Source organism: Rhea pennata, chromosome 5 (assembly GCF_028389875.1).
Source record: "Rhea pennata isolate bPtePen1 chromosome 5, bPtePen1.pri, whole genome shotgun sequence".
In the NCBI taxonomy this organism is placed as follows: domain Eukaryota; kingdom Metazoa; phylum Chordata; class Aves; order Rheiformes; family Rheidae; genus Rhea; species Rhea pennata.
In genome coordinates, this window is record NC_084667.1 from 37,616,510 (window position 1) to 37,638,037 (window position 21,528).

Genomic DNA, 21,528 nt, shown 5'->3' on the forward strand with positions numbered 1-21,528 from the left:
GCAACAGAGGAAGAAACGTGCTGAACTTTAAGACATCAAAAGCAGTAATTGTTTTCATAAAAGAGTAAAACTGTTTTATGTTCTCAAATAACAAAAATCATGTTTTTTGTTTAAAAAAATCATACAAATAAATTCAGGACAGAGGAATTTGAAGATTTCAGGTTCGCTGTACTTACATGTTTCCACTCATGCAAATAAGGAAGGTATATCTTTCCATTTGCATCAACATGCTTCCCAGTTTTTATCGTCATAGAGCTAGTAGGTTTAACAAAACAAATTGGGGGGTTGAAAGGATAGCTGTCCAGCAGCCACAAGCAAATTGGGATATTGTACGTGTTACCTAGAAAAGAGAATTTGAAATATTTTAGAAGTTATTCCAGCTCTTTAACTGTCATAATTGGATTTTTAAAACACTACTAAAACCAATAAATTCAATTGCACAGAGGCAGATAACAGAATCTGAAATCTACCAATGATCTGTTTAAAGAACTCCCAATACAGCCATAAACTCAACATTTCTCAGAACAGCTTATATTTATGATTATCATTAATGACTAATACATTATCTCATTTGTTATACAGTGTAATGTAACTAGATACTGATATCTGAATTACTGCAGCAACAAGTAGTTTGCAGCCCTCATTCTACCGAGAAGCTTGAAAAACATACAGCACTCAAAGGATTTTACTCCATAACAAGAATAGGAAAAATTTTCTTTAAGATATTATACTGTGGACAAGTAAGGGATTTCAAGAAAACAGGAATCACTGAAGTTGTGAAGATGAACCATTACAAATCTAAATCTAAGTAGCCTTTCATGCAATTTGGGAAAATACTAATAACAATAATTAATAACATTAATGATAATAAATGCATACCTCTATAAGGCACAGGAATGGTTCCACTGAGGCTCATCAACTCCCTAGATGAGCCATCATTAAAAACTGAAAGGAAACAAATAGTATTCAACTTCTGCTATGTTTATCTCTGTTCCAGTTATGGATAGTTATTTGTTAGTGCAAATTTTCAATAATTACAAGTATATAAACTTGTCTTAAAAAGTTCTGCTCTTGCACACCTACAGATGAAATAAGCAAATAACTGCAGTAGGGGTAGACTGACTATATAATTCATCATTCGTTTCTTAGAAATACTTTATTCACAAGAAATTACCTGATTGTAAGCAAATAAAATTGTTAACTCATTCAGAGTCCAAGTAAAACATAAGCTAGAACCATACAAAATGAAAATCATACAAATTGTTACAAGGTCAATTTGGACTCAAATCTAATTTCTTTTTAAATTGTATTTGTTAGGATTATAAAGAATTCTTTATGGTTTCTCCAAACAAGCATGTCAGCAAGAGCACTGAAAATTATTGGCCTGTAGGCATTGAATCTGTTACACAATCAGTAAAGGAAATTTAACTAGCAGTAATACAGTGTAGATAAGAGGAAGAATGCACAGTACTTGATTAATTTCCATATAATTTAGTTTCAGTTTACAAAATGCACAGGAACCCTGGCTGAGTTGCTGTATCTAGTTTTCCCATTCTTTCAACTGATAGATTAGTCTGGGCTTAATAAACCAGTTCTTGGTAATAGACTTTTCTTCATTTCACTGCAAGTTTCTAGTTATACCTCAAATGAAGCTCACTGTACAGTTCTTTGGTGCTAATATTCTGCAGAGATAGGTAAAATATATCATGACTTAACTGGGGCATATATTTCATTATTGAATACAATTTTGAAAATTATTTCAACAGCAATGTAATCATTTTCTCATTGCTCAGTTTACTACTCCAAACAGTATAGACTATCTGTAAATGGTTTTGCGCTCAACCTTTCCAAGACAGTTTAGAAATAGCTGGGTAACATAAATGGGCTTCTCACTACAGCTCAAACCTATCAGGCATTTTGATCACTGAATCATAATATAAACTTGTGAGCACTCTTCTGACTGTAGTCCTTTTTTTTATTTATTTTTTTTGAATCTCCAGAATTTTTATTTCTCTGACAACTGCTGACTTGCATCTTTTGAAGTTAAAACTCAGTTATCTTCTACCTGTCCATGTCCCCTTTTAATACATCTCAATTCTGATAGTAATTTAAAAAGCAAAGTACTATAATTTAAAAAAAAAATTTAGTAAGATAAATTGGCTTACAGAGAGATCCAACAGCTAACAGGGTTACCAAAAAATGATCAGGAGTATGACCTCAGTGGCTACACCAGCCCACTGTATCTTGTGAAACCATGCTGTCAAAGCTGACCCCAGGCATCTTCATTTAATGCACTGAAATCTATTCAGACCCTTTGAAATATTTAACAAACAGTAATTACTGCTAATTTATATTACAAACCCCCTCATGCCAATTTCCCATATATATAACCATACGATGTATGCCTCATACTCGCACTGACACAACAATTCACTTTTAATGAAATACTTACTCATTGATTTATTGTGCTTTTTCAGCAATCATAATTTTTAAAAATCTTTATATTATAGTAAAGCAGAATTTTTAAGATACCAGCAGTTTTTAGGGCAGAAATCGATTAGCTAGCAATATGTAATACGACTTCTAAGAGCAATAAAGTAAAAGCTGAGCTGTAAAAAAGGTAATATTTCTTGGCACATTAGGTTATTTTCTCAAATAACCCTTCTATACTACTGTGTCTCGGATTTCCAAGGAAGTACTGATGTCAAAGACTGAGAAACTTAAATTCTGTATTCTAGCTTTAATCTCTTTTTTCCCCATAAAAGCTACCAAATACATCTAAACAATCAGCAATGCAATACATTGTTTTTCCTGCACATAGACTTACCATATGAATCCATAACAGGTTTGAGATCCTTGTACTGAGTAATAACACTGATGGTCTCCTGTACAGTTAGGTCTCTATACTTATACTGGAAAACAAAAGTGAAAGAGTATACTGAAGATACGGTGTTTGAGGATAATCTAATTATTTTTATTTTAGCAGCTAGTCTGAATTTATGAGAGTTTACACTGATATATGGACATTCTTCTCTGCTCTTAATTTGGAATAAGAATGTTATTCTGCATATCACTTTACTGGATACTCCCTGTATAATTTAAACAACTTTAATGGATATTAAGATGTTTTCTTCTTAATAACAGTCCATACATCAAGTAGTTAGGGGAAAGCTACTGAATGCATTTTTATTCCCATTCTATCACAACCCACATTATATGTCATGTAAAGGCAAACATCCTATTTACCACAAGTTCTCCAAAACAAACTACTGTATACCTGTAAAATAGGTAAACACTTGATACTTTTTGACTGTGATGGATTTCCTCTTTAAAGTTAAAATTTAAGATACTTTTTGATAAGGTAGCATTCCAGTGTTGCATGTTTCTACAACTAAGGTATTACTATGGGAGATGACAGGGGGTGTTCATCTCTGTTATTTGAGTAAGAGTTGTCTCAATCAACAGAATTAAATCTACTTCATTTAAAAAAGGCAAAGAAAATTGTATATGACCAGAGAGAATGTGACAATAACCACAAACTAGAAATGCTCTAAGTGATTTAAATGAGCTTTTAAAATTTGCAATACAACACAAATGTGAATAAAACAAAGGAAAAGTATGAGAAAAGAAAAATATCATTCTTGGCATCTCTGAACCAACATAATGACATTTGAAACATTCCTCCTGTATGGTTATTTATGATCTGAACCTCAGGGACACCATTCAGAGTGTATTTCAAAGTATCACAGTATCAATATTTTCTTGTATTTATCAACCAGAAAGCAGACTTTTCAAGGAAGCATACTATCAATAATAATGCTGGTTTCATTACTGCTTTCATTTACTATGAGCAGGAAGTAACTCACACCACAGATCTGGAAAATATAGATACGCTACTACAGATTTTAACAACCTCAGAAATACAATTTGTAGACAACAAAGCACAGAGCTGGCTGACCACATGGGGCAGTGGCCGTTCCTCCTGCTAATTATCATTTAAAAAAAAAGCTAACAATATAGTCCCCTGCCAACATTTTTGGTGTAATAAAAAAGCCAGTCTTCAGACATCACATGGACACGCACAGACACTGTCCTTTTGTTCAACCATTAAAGGAAGAGAAGGGGTCCAACACCATGAAAAGTTTGATACTCAAAGCACGTACAGGTTAACAATACTGGAATAAATTATTTCAAATGTTATCCAAGAGAATCAAAGTGCAGTATCACCTCTAAGGGTCACCTCTGCTCCAACAAAGACTCATAGGAGCAAGGAAACTTAGGAACTATCATTTTCTTTTCTACACTTTAGAGAGACTAATAAGGAAGCAACTACTGAGCGCCATAACTCTTACTCAATGAACAGAGATGAACACTCCCTACTATCTCCCATAATACCTTAGTCTGTCGGAAGGTGGCAACTCAGGATTTCTACCCTGTCACAAAGTATCTTAAAATTTAATTTTAAAGAGGAAATTTCTCACAAAATGATTCTAGGTTTCCCATTACCTACAGCAGCAACTGTCAAACAAGGGGCAAACTAGATAGAAATGAAGACTCAAGAGAAAAGCACAGAAGGCACCCTTGAGGAGAAAAGCAAGACTCTCAGGAAGACTTCATTTAGTCACTACAGAAGCTGCATCTGTGTTTTGAGGGATGTGGTGCTTTACCTTCCAAAACACCCAAGAGCAAAACAGCCATATGGCCAAGCTGCACAAAGCGTGGTGATCTCATCTGCCATCACTGAGTTAATATTCAGCATTCGCTTTCAAGTTAATCTTTGCTTATGAATCTACATATGATTCTATGCATAAAGTAATAGCATTTCTTCTTTTCTGGTCAGATGCCTGTCTATCATATCGTCTTTATATCATGTAAGTCAGTATGATTGCATTTTGTAAAAAATATATATAAAATCCCCCAAATAAAAATTCAAACTTGCTTGTAGTATTTAGAGTCTTAGGAGCTCCAGTTTCAGTTCTCATCTGGAGAATAGCACAACTATTATTACGGGACTTCAGTGATCAGTAATTTCTTTGCAAAGAGGTCTTAATGTTTCCTGAAATAGGGTTGATTTGAAATAAATAAATAACAACCCCCTCCCTCTCCCCTAGCCAGTAAAGCAGAACTCGCTTTCTTTTTAACAAGCCGAGGCAAAAGCGCTTATACAACGCAGAGACCCGCTCCGTAGCTCTGCTCCATTTCAATGCCTCACAGTCTCTGCCGGCAGTTTGTCTGGCTCGTAAAGGCAAGGGAGCGCTGCCCTGTCACGGAGTCCGCGTCTCGTACCACCACAAACGACGCTTCCAGGGCGCCACTCCTCCCTTCAGAAATTAACTCCAGCGTCCAACTGCCCGGGCACAACTTTCTTTTTTAATCCTGCTCGGTCAGAAACGCGGCCGCCACCGCGGCCACCCCGGCCCGGCGCTGCCCCGTTACCTTGGACAGCATTTTCTTGAGCTGGCTCTCGGAGAACGCCATGGCGGCCGCGCCTCCCCGCCCAACCGCCGCCGGTGCCGCCGCCGCCGCCCGCCGCCACACAACAGCCAGGCCCGCGCCCCCCGCCCCTACATAAACAGGAAGCGGCGGCCAGCTCCCGCTTCCGGCGGCGCCGCCCGCTTCCGCCCGGCCCTGACGCCACTTCCGCGGGGCGGGGCGGCTGAGCAGGGGGCGGCGGCGGCGCGTTTCGGGCTGCGCTCGCGGAGGGCGCGCAGGGAGTAACGAACTCCAGGTTCCCGCACGGACCTCCGAGGCGCGGGGCGCTGTAGGGAGCCTGCCGCTCCCCGCGCCGCCGCCACGCAGCCCCGGTTCACTGTCCCTCCTGCGAGGGGGCAAACTCTCAGTCTTGGAGACCTTTCAGAAAAGCCACGTTCTCGCAACAGTTTCTGTATCAAAGAGTAGCTTTACTTTACACTATGACTACCATGTTAAAAAAAGTCCTTTATAGTGCAGTTTGTCTGTAAAAAGTATTTCTGAGAATTGTTTTTCCATGACAATGTAAAGCATCGTTTATTACTGCCATTGGTCAAGCTGTGGTCCTTTGGTTGGTTGTGTGTTTTTTCCTTTAAAAATAATTACTTTTCTTCTAAACAGGAAAAAGACAAACATCATCACATGATTAAAAAAAAAGTCAGCAGCTTTTAACAATTTAAACCATTGATGAAGAAAAACAAAGCTAAACACCTAGATTATCAAGATAATGCTCCATAAAATAAAACACAACACTCCAAAAAACAATGTAGCAACATTAATTCCAGAAAGGTGGTTTTTTGTTTTGTTTTGGTTTTTTTAAGAAAAACCCAAGAGTGCAGCCATAGGAGTTTTTGGCTTTCTCCAAACAGAGAAGCTAAGTTCATTTTTGTCCTATCATTGAATATCCCCAAGAAGGAAATTTGAATACATCATGAAAAATCAACCAATTAAAAAAGTTTCATCTTAATTCTGAGATCAGTATAAACTCAGCTTTACTTCCAAGTCTGGCTCTTCATAAGATATAAATGGAAGGCATAAAGGAATAGGTCCTTAGCTCTCCCGAATATCCTACTTTTGCTTAGAAAGCTTCATCAGTAATTAAACAATTGTACCTCAAAGCTTAAATATAGAATGATGCTCTTAAATGTCACGCAGCAGGCATGGAGTCTACATTTGTCTTCTGCTGTAGTTCTCTTCTGCTGCAATTTGATGCTGAGGCATAGTCAAGATGAATACAATCTTTTCTTACACCAGTGCAATGAATCAAGATAGTTTAGAACAACAAAGACCCTTTATATTAACACCATATGCTTTTTGATTTATCTAAAATCAGCATCCTGCTTTTTCACTACTTCCTTGGCCTCCTGGTGAGAGGTTACAGAATCAGTCGCCTTCTCAATTAGCCATATTCCCCTCAGTCTAATATAAGGTCTATTGATATCAACTGCCTTTGGATCAAGGCCTGAACTTCAGATACTTCTGCATTACTCAACCCTCAGATTTTCTTCTTTATTCCATTCCTAATCCCAGCTCCTCCCTGTTAAAAGGAGCACTTGCGCCAATGCTACACGGGGTACAAGTGTCACATCTATAAACTAAGAACTGTAGATGCTTTAGTATTCTAGAAATGCTCACAGAATAAGAACAAGTCATGACAAGAAAGTCTCAGATACCATTAAACAGAACAGAAATTCCTATGCAAGTCATGCTTTTAATCCTTCTTTTTCCTAGTAATATGCAAGAAAAGAGTCCATTGACATCAGAGTGCCTGCAATAGGTATGAGAGATCAAGTTACTGGATTGCAGACCCTGCCGCCCTGGTGAGCTGGAGTGTAACCATATTTCTAGGCAAGCCCCTTACGCAGAACTTAAAAAAAAATGGAGGAAGAATCCTAGCTGGCTCTGCACACTAAATTTAGTTTCAAAGAAGCTGGGTGAGCTGCTGGCCTAGTATCTGTGTCCTAATGAGGTGCAAATAGCTGTAATAACCCAAGAAGGAGGTCATAATTAGCAACAAAAAATGTGCAGGCAAAAGGCACCAAATTTAGGTAAAACATTCTTGCCCTCCTATTTCTGGCTACCAAAAAGTTCACTTTTAAAGTAAAAATATTCTGCTGTGCAATGCAGCCTGTATTATATAATTTAACCAAACCTTCAAGAAAAGGAAACAAATTTTAAAGTAAATCACAAAATTCTTGTTTTAGATAGAAATCCATATATACTTGGCAACACTTTCTGCATAGTAAACCTCCAACTTTTGTGAGCAGACACCGTAACTTCCCCTGTGCTTACAGTTTCAGTTGTTGCTGAAGATCATGAATTGATGCAGCACTGCTGCGCAGTTTCTCTAGCACTAGTGGATCTTCTTCTAGTTTGACCAATTCAATTACTCCATTGGTTCCCAGAATACAAGGTAGACTTAAAAATACTTCACTGTTTATATTAAAACATCCCTGAAACAACATAGAAAAACACTGTCATATAGAGTTACTTGTTATTTCTTCTCTGTCCGTAGTCTGAAGTATGGAATTACACATAATAATTTGGTAATTTTATTTAAAGGTATTTTATCACATGGCAGATTTTGTTTTAGAATACATCAAATTGCAATTATGATAGATCCTATGCAACAGACAACTGTTTAGAATCTGTAAAATATTATTGTATAGTTTAAACTATAAAACTATGCCACATCTGGAAGGGTTCTCCCATATGAATATATCAGACTTCCACAGTGCAGACAAAACATACTACAAAATACAGTTTAACCAGCTTCTTAAGTAGAATAAGCAGGAACCCTCTTTTGTTAGTACATAGGAATCATTAGTTTTCTTAGTACTGAAGAAAATTTTAAAAGGCAGCCTAAGAAAGCTATCCTGGGAACATTTCTCAAGTATTGATCATATAATCATTCTGTGAGAGACTTTATAAGACACACAGCACTTTAATTCAAATTTTTATCATACTTTTAATATTTTTTAAGATATATGAAATAATATATGAAATATACATGGTATATATGAAATTTTAGGTTCTGCAGATACTCTGCAGTTTGAGAGACTTGTCACTCTACATGTGCATTTATTTCATAAACAGTTAAAAACTTTGCTTGAAAACAAGATGATGAAATTAGCTATGCTTGTTTGTATTTGATAAATAGCCTTTTGTGCTCACTGAACACTATAAAACACCTTTCTGAAGCTTGTAAATAGAAGTGACTGATCACTGATTAAAAGTTTCTACATGTTTTTTCTCATGTGAAATGACTTAATGCTTTTAAGCAAGCCTCTTAGGATAAAAGTTAAAATTGTAGAACTAGACCTTGTTTAAAGTTTAAACTTTAAACTAAGCTAAATACAGGTTAGCTCTTCTCCTCAGAGTAGGGAACCAAGGAGAAGCAAAAGCAGCTGTTCCAAAGTTAGTCATATAAAAAACTGTCAGAAAACCCATTTTAAACTTTCATAAATGATACTGCACTCTTTTGTCTCTCTGGAAAAAATCATTATTGAGTTCAATATTGAGTACTTGAAAACTGTGACACACACATTACTCTTCATTTGCCAGTTCTGACTATTCCAGGGGAGCTGGTCAGCAGCCTTGAACAGTGGGGAACTGGTCTGCAACCCTGAGTATGCTTTCCCTCTGAGCTCTTGTATTTTTTTGGAAAACATCCACTTTTAGTATTGATTTCAGGTTAACACAGCCATTGATTTTTGTATGTTTTTGGATCGGAGCTAAAAGCTGTTGAAAGAAAGTAATGAAAACAGTGCTACTTCAGAACTGTTGCTTTAAGTTGAAATGTCTATGCTTTTACAATTAATGGTCGTATCCAGTAATAATATCATTACAGTGTCAACTGAAAGAGATATTAATAACACTTACCTTTGCCAGAATGGATATAGAATGAACCTCTCTTTTGTCTTTCAGTATACTGTCAATCAGATCAGCAACCGACAGCCCAACAGACCATGATCTCTGACCTTTTCCCTTTAGAATTTCCAAAGCTCTACATAATAAGGAAAGGAGGAAAAAACATAATGTTTAGATTTTATTTACTTTACTTGTTCCTGTTGTGGTTTATATGTAAAACTCTAAAGACAGATAAGTGTGCCACATGTACCATATAACCATGATTCACTGTTTTAAAAAACAAGAGAAGAGATTTGAGAATTGCTTTAGAGAACTTTATGCATCTTCTACTTTTAGTAGTAACAGCTCCCTTTTCTGTCAAGGGGTATAACTGATATGTGGCAAATTTAATCAGATAAATTGACCCAAACTTGTATTTCACTTTGAAGTAAACTCCTTCTGCACAAGCTATGAAAAAAAAAAGAAGCTAATGTGCTAGAAGGCTTGTCTACTTTTTTACAATTATACTAGTTGCTCTAACATGATAGTGTTTATTCTAAAAAACTTGTTTTCCCTTAGATTACCCTAGATACAGCATTACTACCAAGAACCTCAGAAAATCAGTGGTATTATTATATACATACATATAAAAATGAATGACACTCAGACCTAAAGATATGTTATACTCTTTACTGAAAAAAAAGCCTGCAAACCCAAAGAGTCAAAATCTGAAGAAAAAAAAATAAGATTATACCAGTGTTACCTGTTAGCCACTTTCTCCCTTGAATTGCGAGCAGCCATTGTTTCAATTTGGTTTGCAGCTGATTTACAACTGGTCCATGAAGGCACTAGACAGAACCAACCGACATCTAAATGCACATCTAGTGACTGAACAGTGACTAAAATAGGTATCAGAGAAAAGCGTGGGAGGAGGAAATTGAAATTCCAAACTTTATTCTTCCCCCACAACAACCCAGATTTAGCTGATGAGCTGATAAACTTCTCTGCACTGCCAAAATAAAATATATAGTACCTAGCCAGAGACATTTATTTCCAGAAAGAAGTAATGTGTAAAAAATCTTAAATTAGCAGTAGCCTACCACATATTTTACCACGTTTCCTCCTCTTTTAGTACCTCTAATCTATGCTATTATACCAAACTAAAAGCATTTGAGACTGTATTTTCTATAGTCTTTTCTTACAACATGCCAAGTATTTGTGCCGCCACTCCAGCTTTAAAATCCTGGGCACACACCAAAATCTTATTGTTATTTAAAATTATTATTATGAAAAATCTACCACTCTGCTTATGACTATCTTCATTTATTTTATCAGTATTCATTTATTTACTCAATCAGTTAAATGTACTGTCAGTACATTAAATACTCATAATCATAATATTTTATCACTTACCTTTGTCTTCCCCTTGTTCACCAACAATCCAAGCATCTTTTCCCAGCACCTCTGCTTTCAAAAGGTTTGTGAGAATATACTGAAATCTCTCAGTATCCAGATTGCCACCTATTCCAAGAACTCTGCTTTTGGGAAATGCACTCAGCTTCCACGATACATATGTCATTATTTCAACTATATGTGAGAGAAGAATAGGTTGACAATGAAGTGTCACTCTCTGAATTCAGCATGACAGCAGCAAACTATTAAGCACAATAATGAAAAACTCAAAAGCAGGCATGTAAGAGCTTATCAGTAGTTTATTCCAAACTAAAACACCAAGTCAGATGGGAGAGGGTGAGGAAAATTTACATCTTGTGTAAAGTTCTTGGAAGAGTCAAGAAGTTAGTGTTCTTCAAAACATCTACACAGACTGCTTTAAATGACTTAGAAAGGGAAACTTCAAAATGAGTAACCATCCTTCCCTCCACCAAAAATCTCACATGCTTCTAAGTTTCATTCAGCCAGTATTTAATTTCTTTTCATTGGGCAAGCTTTCTTTTCTCCATATCCACAGCTCTAAATGATAGGAAGAACTGAAAGCACTTGAGAAATAAAAAAGGGCTAACAATATTTGTTTTAAGTGCATTTACAGGGCAGGTAGGCTCACATCTACTTCCTTCCCTTTATAGGTAGTGTTCCAGGTTCACCTTAACTCAAAGTATCACTGCCCAACAGATGCATTCTTTCTACCAGAATACAGCCACAGTATTTACTAGCAACACTGTATATATTATTGCTCTAGGAGTCTGACCATATGGCTATGTTCAGAAGACACATACACCTGAAACTCACAATTAACAAGACTACAGCCAATGGGTGCTAATACTGTAAGTACAGTGAGTTTTAAGCTACATACAGAAACATACAAATATACATACCTTGTGTATCAAAGTATACTATTATTTTCTTTATCTTGGTAACAGTAAAGGAAAAAACCTCAAAGACAGTGTCCTGCTCTAGGCTGAAAAGGAAAACTTCTTTCAGAGTAGCAAGTGTTTATGACTAAGTGGGTGTATTAAGCAATAATGTATTTTTAAAATGGACCAAAGAGAAATTCAGAGATAGACCTTTAGGTGAATGTAAGTATCAACTTACCTGGATGAGAAGCAACAAGCAGAACACTGTTCTGACTGTAGTGTGATATTGCTGGGATAATTCCTCTGAACAGAGCCACATTGCTTTGTATGACATCAAGGTAAGTCTGAGCATTACCCAGAGAGTTAACTGTAAGTACCACAACTTTTGAATTAGCTGAAGCAGAAAAATCTGAAAATGTTAAAAAAAAAGAAAAGAAAAGAAAAAGAAAAGAAAAAATAAAGAGAGAGAGATTTAAACAGTAATGTCATTTTATCAAATAATAGAAAAATTAAGTTTTGGATGCAAAACAAAGAACAACCTTCAATGCTAAACTGCTGCATCTAGCTCAGTTTAAGAATTCTCTCTCAGCCCACTTCCCCCAGTGAACAATTCTGGGCACTTCCACAGCACCTGTCAAACACAGTTATCCCACAGAACGACTTCTCCCATTTCATAGTAGGCAAATAGAGAAGGGAGAATGCAATTTGCCTAAGGTTACAGAGCAAAGACTAGAAAACATCATTTTTGACCTATAAGCTTTCCAAAGTTGATTTCCTTGGCAAAGGAGAAATAAAATAAATACATCCATGAAAAAATCTCTTTCATTTTATTATGATTTTTAAAAGAAGGATTCATCTCCCATCCCCCTGCTTATTTTGCCCAGCTACTTGATGGAACCAAGTTCCATTACTGCAGCACCCAAGCTCTGTCCTGCATTCTGGGCACACTTCACTCCTTTATCTAAAGTTCTATATTCTTTTTGTTCTTTTAGCTCAATCAAGAATAGGTAGGCAACCCTAAGAAGTGCTTCACAAGCCTACTTATTAATTCACCTAAAAGATCCTTAACTATTAACCCAAAACAATACACTGTGAAATTTGCTGCAGAAATTTATAAGTCAGTGCTGCCTTGAGGTCTTAACTCTGAATAGCTGAGTACCACACAGATATAACATAACCAATCTGATTGTTACACCACTTTTGACACTATCTGCAGCCAAAGCAGAGGCCTAGTCCACCTACAAACTGGAAGCATACTAAGCAAGACATAATTAGTACTAGCTTGCCTCAAACCTAGACAGCAGCACACTAAAATAACAGGTGACAGTGTATAAGTATTTTGAAACATTGCAAGGCTATTAGCAGCCTAGCTAACAACACTGTATAACCTTTTTGTAACACAGTCTAACAGAAATATATAAATAATAGGTAACTACAAAGGGACAAATGGAGATTTGTGGAATAGCTGCAAGATCAATGTACAGAAAAAAATGTATTAGTAGTAAAATCTGCAAGATAGAAACAAAATATGTCTAGGGAAGTGATATTTTGAAGTTTGAAGCTGGCCTTATTTATCAATCTTTCAAACAGTACTGTCACAGCTATCTATAATTCCCTGATAGACATATACATATATATATTTTTTTTCATTTGCTTTTTGCAGCTGCAACACTGAAGTATTAGCTCAGTGTCTCACTCTCTGCTGTGTGTCCAGTTCCAGTATTGGCTGTGAATCTTACCTTGGAAGTAAGACTCATGCACCTCTACAAAAAGAATGAAAAAAGCCTGAAATAGAAGCAATGTAAGCTTCACTGAACTCCCCCTTTCCAGTTTTGCCCTGGAAAGATGAAAAGTGAGAAACTAACAAAAGATAATGGCATCTTTTTAAAAACATGGCTATACGTCAAAGCCTCTAATTCCCTAGGTGTCCTGTCCTCATTAAAATGAGCACAGTCACAGAGAGTACTGTATTAGCTTCCATTCCAATGAGAAGAATTAGTACCTTTGCTGATCTCTACATTTGGCAGAGAAAATATCTCCAAATCCATGGTTCCTCCTTTTGCTGCACCTTCAGAAAGGTCCAAAAGAACCACCTTGTCTGCAGCACCCTATATGAATAAGAATAATGCAGATCAACAATTAAATATGGCAAAACTGGATCAGAGCAGGGGGAGGAGGGGAGAGAAGATAACACAGAAGATATTTTTCCTTTTCAAATGTTGTACTACATTTAAAACAAGCAATATGGGCAGACCTCAAGAAAATTACCGTCAAAACATACAAAAAAGAATAAGAGTTTGATCAGTTTAATTGGGAAAAAAGCATCAATAAACAAATAAACAAACTGCCCTATAAAACCTTCCCTGAGAAGTTATAAATGTTGATATTACTGTTGCCTTTGAGTGTGTAATTGTGATGAGTACAGATCATCTATAGAATATCCTTTCTAGGGGGCTAGCAAATCCCAATTGTACACAGGCTACAGCTTTCGCAACAACCCTTTAATTACAGATTCTCAAAATAAATGAATTCAATACTCAACCTCTCATATTCAAAAAGGTGATGGAGGAAACAGGACAGAAACTAACACTTCTGTTCTGCGTGTCCCTAAATTAACCGAAGGAAAGAGATAAACCATGACAAGACTGTTAAAAATGCTAAGTCAACTTCTGTGCAGCAGATGCTAAGCCCTAGCTTGAAAGCTCCTGTATTAATCAGGTATGTTGCTATTCATAATAATCACGTACCTTTGCTGCCACTGCTAGTACACAGGCCATGCCAAGATCTCCAGCTCCAACTATAGTAATTTTCTTAAAACATCTATCTTTGTCTCCACCAATTTTACCCTTTGATTTAATGTCAGTCTCTCCTATAATTAAAAAAATTACAAACTTAAGTCCATACTGTATCAATATCAATAGAAATATTGCTGCTTCATAAAAGATCATGGCTGAGCAGGAGTTAGGCCAAAGTACATATACTTCAAAATAATGGTCAAGCCTAGCTAGCTATGGAAAATTCACTGTAACTCCCACCATGTAAAACAAATTCCTCTCTGGATAGGAATGTTTTCTCCTTAAATGGAAAGTACAAGCAAAATATACTAAGGAGCTAGATGCTAAGATCATACAAACAGTATTCCCTTTGCTACTGTTACAAGTATGAGTATATACTGTGGGCAGAAAATCCGTAAAAGATTTCAAATTTCGAAAAGATGTGCAAAATAGAATGTGATTAAAGTATGATGATCTGAAGTTGCTCATCCAGCGCAGCTGGTAATGATTCTTAGTATAATGCATAAGAGTTTGTAACAGAAAAATTATGATTGGTATGAATGAACTACAAATGGAAAAGTATACTGCGTGCATGTGCTCACAAACACACGCATGCAATTAATAGAAGAAACAGCAGAACAAGAGTTAAAGGACAAGGTTTGTGCTAATCGCTACAGGCTAGCATACATGATTTCATTAAAAGAAAGAAGAAAAAGGCAACTTGAAGAAAAGATGTCACGATCATGAAGAATAGGACTGGGACCATAAAATACCCAGGTAAGGAAAACAAGAAAACTGTGAGCTTCAGGATTTTTGCCTAAAACTTACACTGTGTGAGAGAATATGATATGGCAAAATACGCCAAATAACATTCCTTCTGAAAAGTATAAAAGAGAAGTCCAAAATCAGTTCGTCACCACCAAAGAAGAATCACGTAAGAAATGTGATGTGAACTCAGCCAATTTCCCTCATCCTCACTGTTGTGCATGAGTGACAGTGGCCAGAGGGATTTTGGGACTTGTGACTGTAGATCTCATTCATTCATAGTTTCACATCTATGAGAAAATGTTTATGGATGGGTAAAATCAACTTGTTTATGATAAAGTCACCTTTCCCTTCCACAAGGTATCATATTGAGTTTTGTTACAGCATTTCTAACAATCAAGCAATACTAAGTCTACAGCATTTTTCATCAGTCTTAAATGCAGATACCGAATATAAACTGCTTATTGGAATAAAGACAATCTGAGCTCTCTATTCAAGAAGAGACACTTTTAAAATAAACAAAAAACACCAAACATTGGATATGCAAACACCAGAAATCCAGGCATTAAAATTATGTGGGTATCTTTGTGATATAAAGTAATAACAATAAATAAATACTGTCTAAGAACATTATAAATAAATGTATGAAAAAATCCATACCTTCCGTAATCTTTGCAATGTAAGAGAGGAGTTCCGATTGCCTCGCTTCATCAGAAGATGACAGTGAATACAAAGGGAGCTCTTCCTCAAATTTTGCAATCATTTCCTTGATTAATCCAATGACAGTTGATTTAGGCTAGAATATAGCAAACAAAATATAAAACGGTTGACTAGCTATTTCGCATAGTTACATCAGCTGTAAATTGTAGTAGTTCATAACGAACCACAAAGCAGAGTAACTACACAGAACCACAAAGCAGAGTAACTATACAAAATCTAATCAAATTATAGAGACCTTTCACACTTATATAAGCATTTAAGCTTATTGAAGCATCACCTTTTGAAGAGGTACTTTTCAAACAGGAGTATGGGACAACTAGGATTTAAATTATCAGTGCAACTAGATTTTAAAAGCTTCACTGAACATATGGAAGCCTTTGTTAAAACAGTATTCAATATTATAAATGGGACAAATTGCAGCTAAAGGAAAGATAGTTTCTCTGTTAGCAGATGAGCTTAATTGTCCAGATTTTTGGTGATGTATTCCTTCTTTGGGCAAAATGCACACTAAGATCAGTAGAAATTTTAGCAATAGAAGCAATTTCCATGGCAATTTCTACACTAATAATGAAAAAATCCATCTGTTCTAGAAAATTTGCTTTCATTAAATCAATAGTTCAACATCATATTTAAGTAATTCATTTAATACAATGTATAAAATATTTAGCAGTAACATTAGTTTTTGAACTTAGGTTCTAATCATTCAGAGAGTTATATCAAAAAGACAGGAATTTTCACTGAACTTCCCAGGGATACTCAATTTGTCTAGGATTATTAGACAGGATTCACAGGATTCTCAGCTACAAAGGAAAAAGCATCAAATGGACCACATTAGGCATATACTGCTTTGTAACAAAATCAATCTCCTTTTTCTTCAGATTAAAATAATTTTCCTCACAATCACTTCAGACTGGCTGAAGGCTGTAATTTCAAGAAACACAACATTCTACTTCTCTTTGTGTAATCACTACATTTTTAGTATTAACAAACAATGCAGAAGAGAGAAAAAAAACTCACACTCTATCCATCCCATCCATTGATTTGCATGTGATATCATGCATTATCCCAGATACTTCCCTCCCCTGTTACCTACTCCAGCCTTACATGGCTCCAGCTTTGCAGGTAGGGCAAATAAATCCTGCCACGAGCATCAACATGTTTTCCCACTGAAATTTCCATGTTTGCAGTCGGTTTCAAGAAGCAAATGGGGGGAGCAAAAGGATGAGAATCCATAATCCACAGACAGACAGGTATGTTATATGAATTACCTGTTCAACACAAACCAAAAGCCATTATTATCCTTCGTATTAGAAAAAGGCATTGCAAAATAGGTGTGTAGGCATGCAAATTCATGCTTCACAATAACAAAGAAAATAAGCCAGAGAAATCACTTTCTAGATTCACACTGAACAGTACTTATACTACTCCTGTTACTTAATAAAAACAGACTGGGTTGGATCAAATTTAAGCATAACTGATTAAATTCTGCTTAAGCACAGATTTCACACATCTTCTATTACAAAGTACAAAGAGTTTGCATACACATAGTCTCAAACTCAACTAACTACATGAGTTTTTTAATAGCTAATTGACCTATCTAATAATAGCTTATTTCAGTACTAATGTGTGCATAAAAAGACTTGCTTATGGAGTAGAAGCAGTTTCTGCCAATTCATGCAAAATCCTAAATGGCCACCTTTGAAGAAGGTGTAGTTCAAAGACCAGTATAGGTAATGCTCCAAAAGTCCAAAAGGAACCATATGCAGACTTGTATTCATTCACTTTCTTCAGTATTTGACATAAATTTGTGTAGATTAGCCCTGCGCATACTAGCCAAAATGAAAAAAAGATGCCTTATCTCATACATATACTACTATAGCCTAAAACAGCAATTTAAAGGCATCATTTTCATGATTGAATTTGCCATTCCGCTTTCTTTACGAAACATTTAAGAGTAAAACTTACTCCCTTTGGTTGCTAGAAGTGAGAAGCGGCACCCTCATATTTTTCCCACCCCAGTCTCCCATCTGGCTACCACAGCAGAGAAGCCATCTTTCCTACTTTAGCCACATGTTTTTTCTAAGATTTTTCTGTAACAGATCAGTGTAGTGTGTTGTTAGGAGGTGGTATTTGAAACATTTTGGATTTTGTAACTAGCAAGGAAATCGCATTCAATTAATCTTACCATACTTCACTGGAACAGTGCCACTAAAATTTAGGAGATCTTTCTGGGACCCATCTTTGAAGGCTGAAATTAAAAATATGGTATTTTAAAAATCATTTTGAATTTCATACAGCAATCCTACCCTCAAAATGAACACACAGTGTGTATTTTTCTTTAGGTATCAAATATACTGCACCTGAAACACACAATTCTAGAATGTTACTAAGCTTTTTCCCCCACCCTTTGAGGAGCGGGGAATTTCACTGAAAGTTAAAATAAAGATGAGAACACAACTGAAAGATAATTACTTTATTCAGCCTCTATAATACATAAACTGAATTTATGGCAAGTCCAAAGAAGTTTAAAATAATCAAATCACTTCTTACTGTATGTGTTCATGGAGAATACAAAGTTTGGGTAGGTCTTGTTAACATTCTTCAGTTCTTCTATCGTCAGGTCTCTGAATTTATACTGGAGAGGGAAGAAAGAATTAGAAAAAAAATGTTTCACTTCAAAAAGCAATTTCTTTCATTATAGGATATAGGGAGAAGGAATCAAAAGAAGGTAGAAACACAAGAAGGGGTAGCATTTATAATATTTAAAGTGTTATAAATAATTTTGGCATGAAATTAATTCTCAGAGATCTTTCTGTACTAAAAGTTTTCTTCGTTACATGCAACCTAACATATCAGTTGCCTTACCAAAATAGCTTTAAAATTACCACAGGTTTTCTGTTGCTACATGACAACTGAAATTCTGACATCACTCCCAACATAGCATCTTTAAGACATTGTGAATGGAATCTTAGAAAATTTTAATTTCATCTGTACACAATATTTACAAACAATACTTGAATATAAACCCTTTGGAAAAGAGAAATCCCATTATTGACATAGTTACTATCAAAAACTTAAGATCCACCTGCGCACATTTTAAAAGCATTTCTTTGTAAGAATTCCATTTTTGCAAGTGTATTAAATGTGTGAAAATTAACCTTGGGGAAAATTTTCCATGCTTGAACTGTCCTTGATAGCTGAGAAATTTCATACAGAATAATGCATCCCCACCCACCTCAAAAAAAACCCACCTCCAGCTGGCAAAAAATACTGAAATTTGAAATGTGATCTGAATGTAATCATCAGTAAGAATAAATTGCTGCTACTCCATTTAGGTGATCCCCGGCCAATCTGAACCTGAACTTCCACAAGCTTGGCAACCTCCCAGACCAGATAGTTGTGAAAAATAATTTGCAGTCCCAGATTAGGACACCTGCTTCACATTTTAGGGAGCCTGGAGGTGATCTGGAGCCCCAGCCTAAGCCGATTGCAGCCCTGTGATGGCTTAAAGACCAGCTCACGGCATGGGAATACCTGTCCCAGAGCAGTAGTTAAAATCCACAACCTCTTCGGTACGACTGTCCACCAGAAATAGCAGCAAATCTTCAGCTGCTTTGTGAAATCAAAACCATTTCCCCTCAGCTAACTCCTTTCTTATTCAGAAGGCAAAATAAGTGGGGCACTTTTGCTAAACATTTTGTTCTTTCTTAAGGACCAGAAAAGCTTTTGTCAGTGGAGTCTGACACAGTCCTTTTCTATTTTCACCTAAAATTAGTTGGTGTACCTAACATTTAAGCATGCGTACCTCAGCTCCACATGTGGAAACAAACATATTCTTACCTCAGAGGAATGCTATGAGAATGAATCCATCTTTATGAAGCATCAACTTACTAACGCAAAGATCATCACCGAAAAGCCCTCGGGAAATTAGTAACTCTATACTCAGAATAAGGTTTTAACAGCATGCAGCACATCATACATGCTACTGTGTCCAGAAACATAGAATTATATGCTGTGTAATGTTAAATTCAGTTCCACAAACAATGAAAATCCTGCAGGTCAAATGGGGCAGAACTTTTTCATAATAGTAACAGTAGTTAACTAGCACAAAATTAAAGACTGCACAGCACTGCCTGCAAGAAAAGGGAGGGGACCGAGCTGTAAAATTACCGTAGTTCTGCCCTTTCCATACCAGCACTAGATTTTTTTTTTTTTAATCGTAGCTGCCTTAGCCATCGGTGACCACTTACTGCAGCTTTTACACAGCATATCTGAGACACGCTGCTATCGAATGATATCGAATCACTCCCTCCGTGTGTGTGTGTGTGTGTGTGTGCGCGTGTGTGTTGCACACATATGCACGCCACGCCCGCTCCCTCACGACGGGAAGCCGCCCGGGGGAGGGGGGGCGCCTGCACGCGCGGCAGCTGCGGCGGTTTAACCGCCCCCCGGGCGCGAGGCCCGCGGCGCCCCCCTCCCCCGCCCCCCCGCGGCGCGCGCACCTTGGCCAGCTGCTTCCTCAGCGCCTCCTCGCACAACTCCATGATGGCGGCGGCGGCTCCTGGCGGAGGCGGGCCGGGGCCGGGCCGGGCCGGGGCCGCGGCCGGGGCCGCCTCCGCCTCCCAAGCGGCCCTGCGCGGGAGAGTAAATAATAATAATAACAATAATAACAACGTGGTTCCGTAGAGCCACTTGTCTGCCACCTGCGTGGAAGCACAAGCTTCATTAAATCCTAGTTAAACAACAGTAAATCCTGTCAGGGTGATCTGACAATTATAAAAAGCTCTAGACAATGTGACATAGTCTCCACTCTGGATTATAGGCTGGATCTAAAGGATGCTGAAATTATGGAAAATCCCTTACTGCTGCCCAGGAAGCTTTCTTCAAGATTATGGGGAAGAATATTTCACAGCAGATATTCATAGCACATGTAACCGGGCTCGTGTGGTTTCCCAACGGTGGTGCTTTGGGCAGCTGCTTGCCGCTAGCAGATGCGGCCAGGAATAGCAAACGCATGTACTGATGTACGTGCTGCTCTGTCCTGCGCTGAAAGGCAAACGCAAACCTGTGTGAGAACGTGGCAGTCCTTATGGAAGAGGAACAAACGCTCCCCCTGCAGATAGCTCCTGGCGAATTAACTGCACTAGAAGTGACTCCTGACTACTTTTCTCATTTCCTGTTAATTTCTTCGGTCACTAAGATAACATAGACTTTCAGTGAAATCTGGCTGTGCAGTAATAAGAAAGGAGTATCGGGTAGCAGGCCATATATAGATATTACAGGGGTTTGGGCATTTCTTTCCTCTGTTCACGATATCACAGCTGACCCACAGTTTTACCTGGAGTTACAAATATGCAAATAAAAATCTAGAATGACCTACATTACTCTTGCTTTGTAAGCCTGTCATATCACATACCAGATACCAGAAAACCGCACCATGCAAGCCAGAAGGATGGCCAGTTTGGAGTTCTTATCCCCCTAATCCACTAGAAAACGGCAAGATCAGACCAGACCAGACCAAATTTCATAGTAGCCCATTTTGGCAAGGAGTAGGATCTCCTCAAGAAAGCTCACACAATTTTTTTTCCTCCCTGGCTGACACAGCACCTGAGACAGCCAAGTAACCAAGTATAGAAGTT

General features: G+C 37.2%; 2 protein-coding genes across 2 annotated transcripts in view; both read right to left on the minus strand.

Moving 5' to 3' along the window:
• TSG101 (tumor susceptibility 101) overlaps positions 1–5,552 on the minus strand; it is a 17,735-nt gene extending 12,183 nt beyond the window's left edge. Inside the window, exons 1-4 of the mRNA XM_062576320.1 lie at positions 5,437–5,552; positions 2,828–2,912; positions 880–945; positions 177–340 (exon numbers count right to left, since the gene is read on the minus strand). Coding sequence (XP_062432304.1) covers positions 177–340; positions 880–945; positions 2,828–2,912; positions 5,437–5,478 — 357 coding nt within the window. The 5' untranslated portion in view covers positions 5,479–5,552. The remainder of the gene's footprint in view (positions 1–176; positions 341–879; positions 946–2,827; positions 2,913–5,436) is intronic.
• On the minus strand, positions 2,845–20,448 carry UEVLD (UEV and lactate/malate dehyrogenase domains). Its single transcript, XM_062576318.1, has 13 exons — positions 20,392–20,448; positions 18,440–18,524; positions 18,075–18,137; positions 16,994–17,157; positions 15,830–15,965; positions 14,378–14,499; positions 13,633–13,738; positions 11,869–12,039; positions 10,732–10,905; positions 10,082–10,166; positions 9,352–9,475; positions 7,762–7,922; positions 2,845–2,912 (listed from the first exon to the last, which is right to left on the minus strand). The coding sequence occupies exons 1-13, from the start codon at positions 20,431–20,433 to the stop codon at positions 2,894–2,896; spliced, it is 1,452 nt and encodes a 483-aa protein (XP_062432302.1). The 5' UTR covers positions 20,434–20,448; the 3' UTR covers positions 2,845–2,893.
• Positions 20,449–21,528: the final 1,080 nt, after the last annotated feature.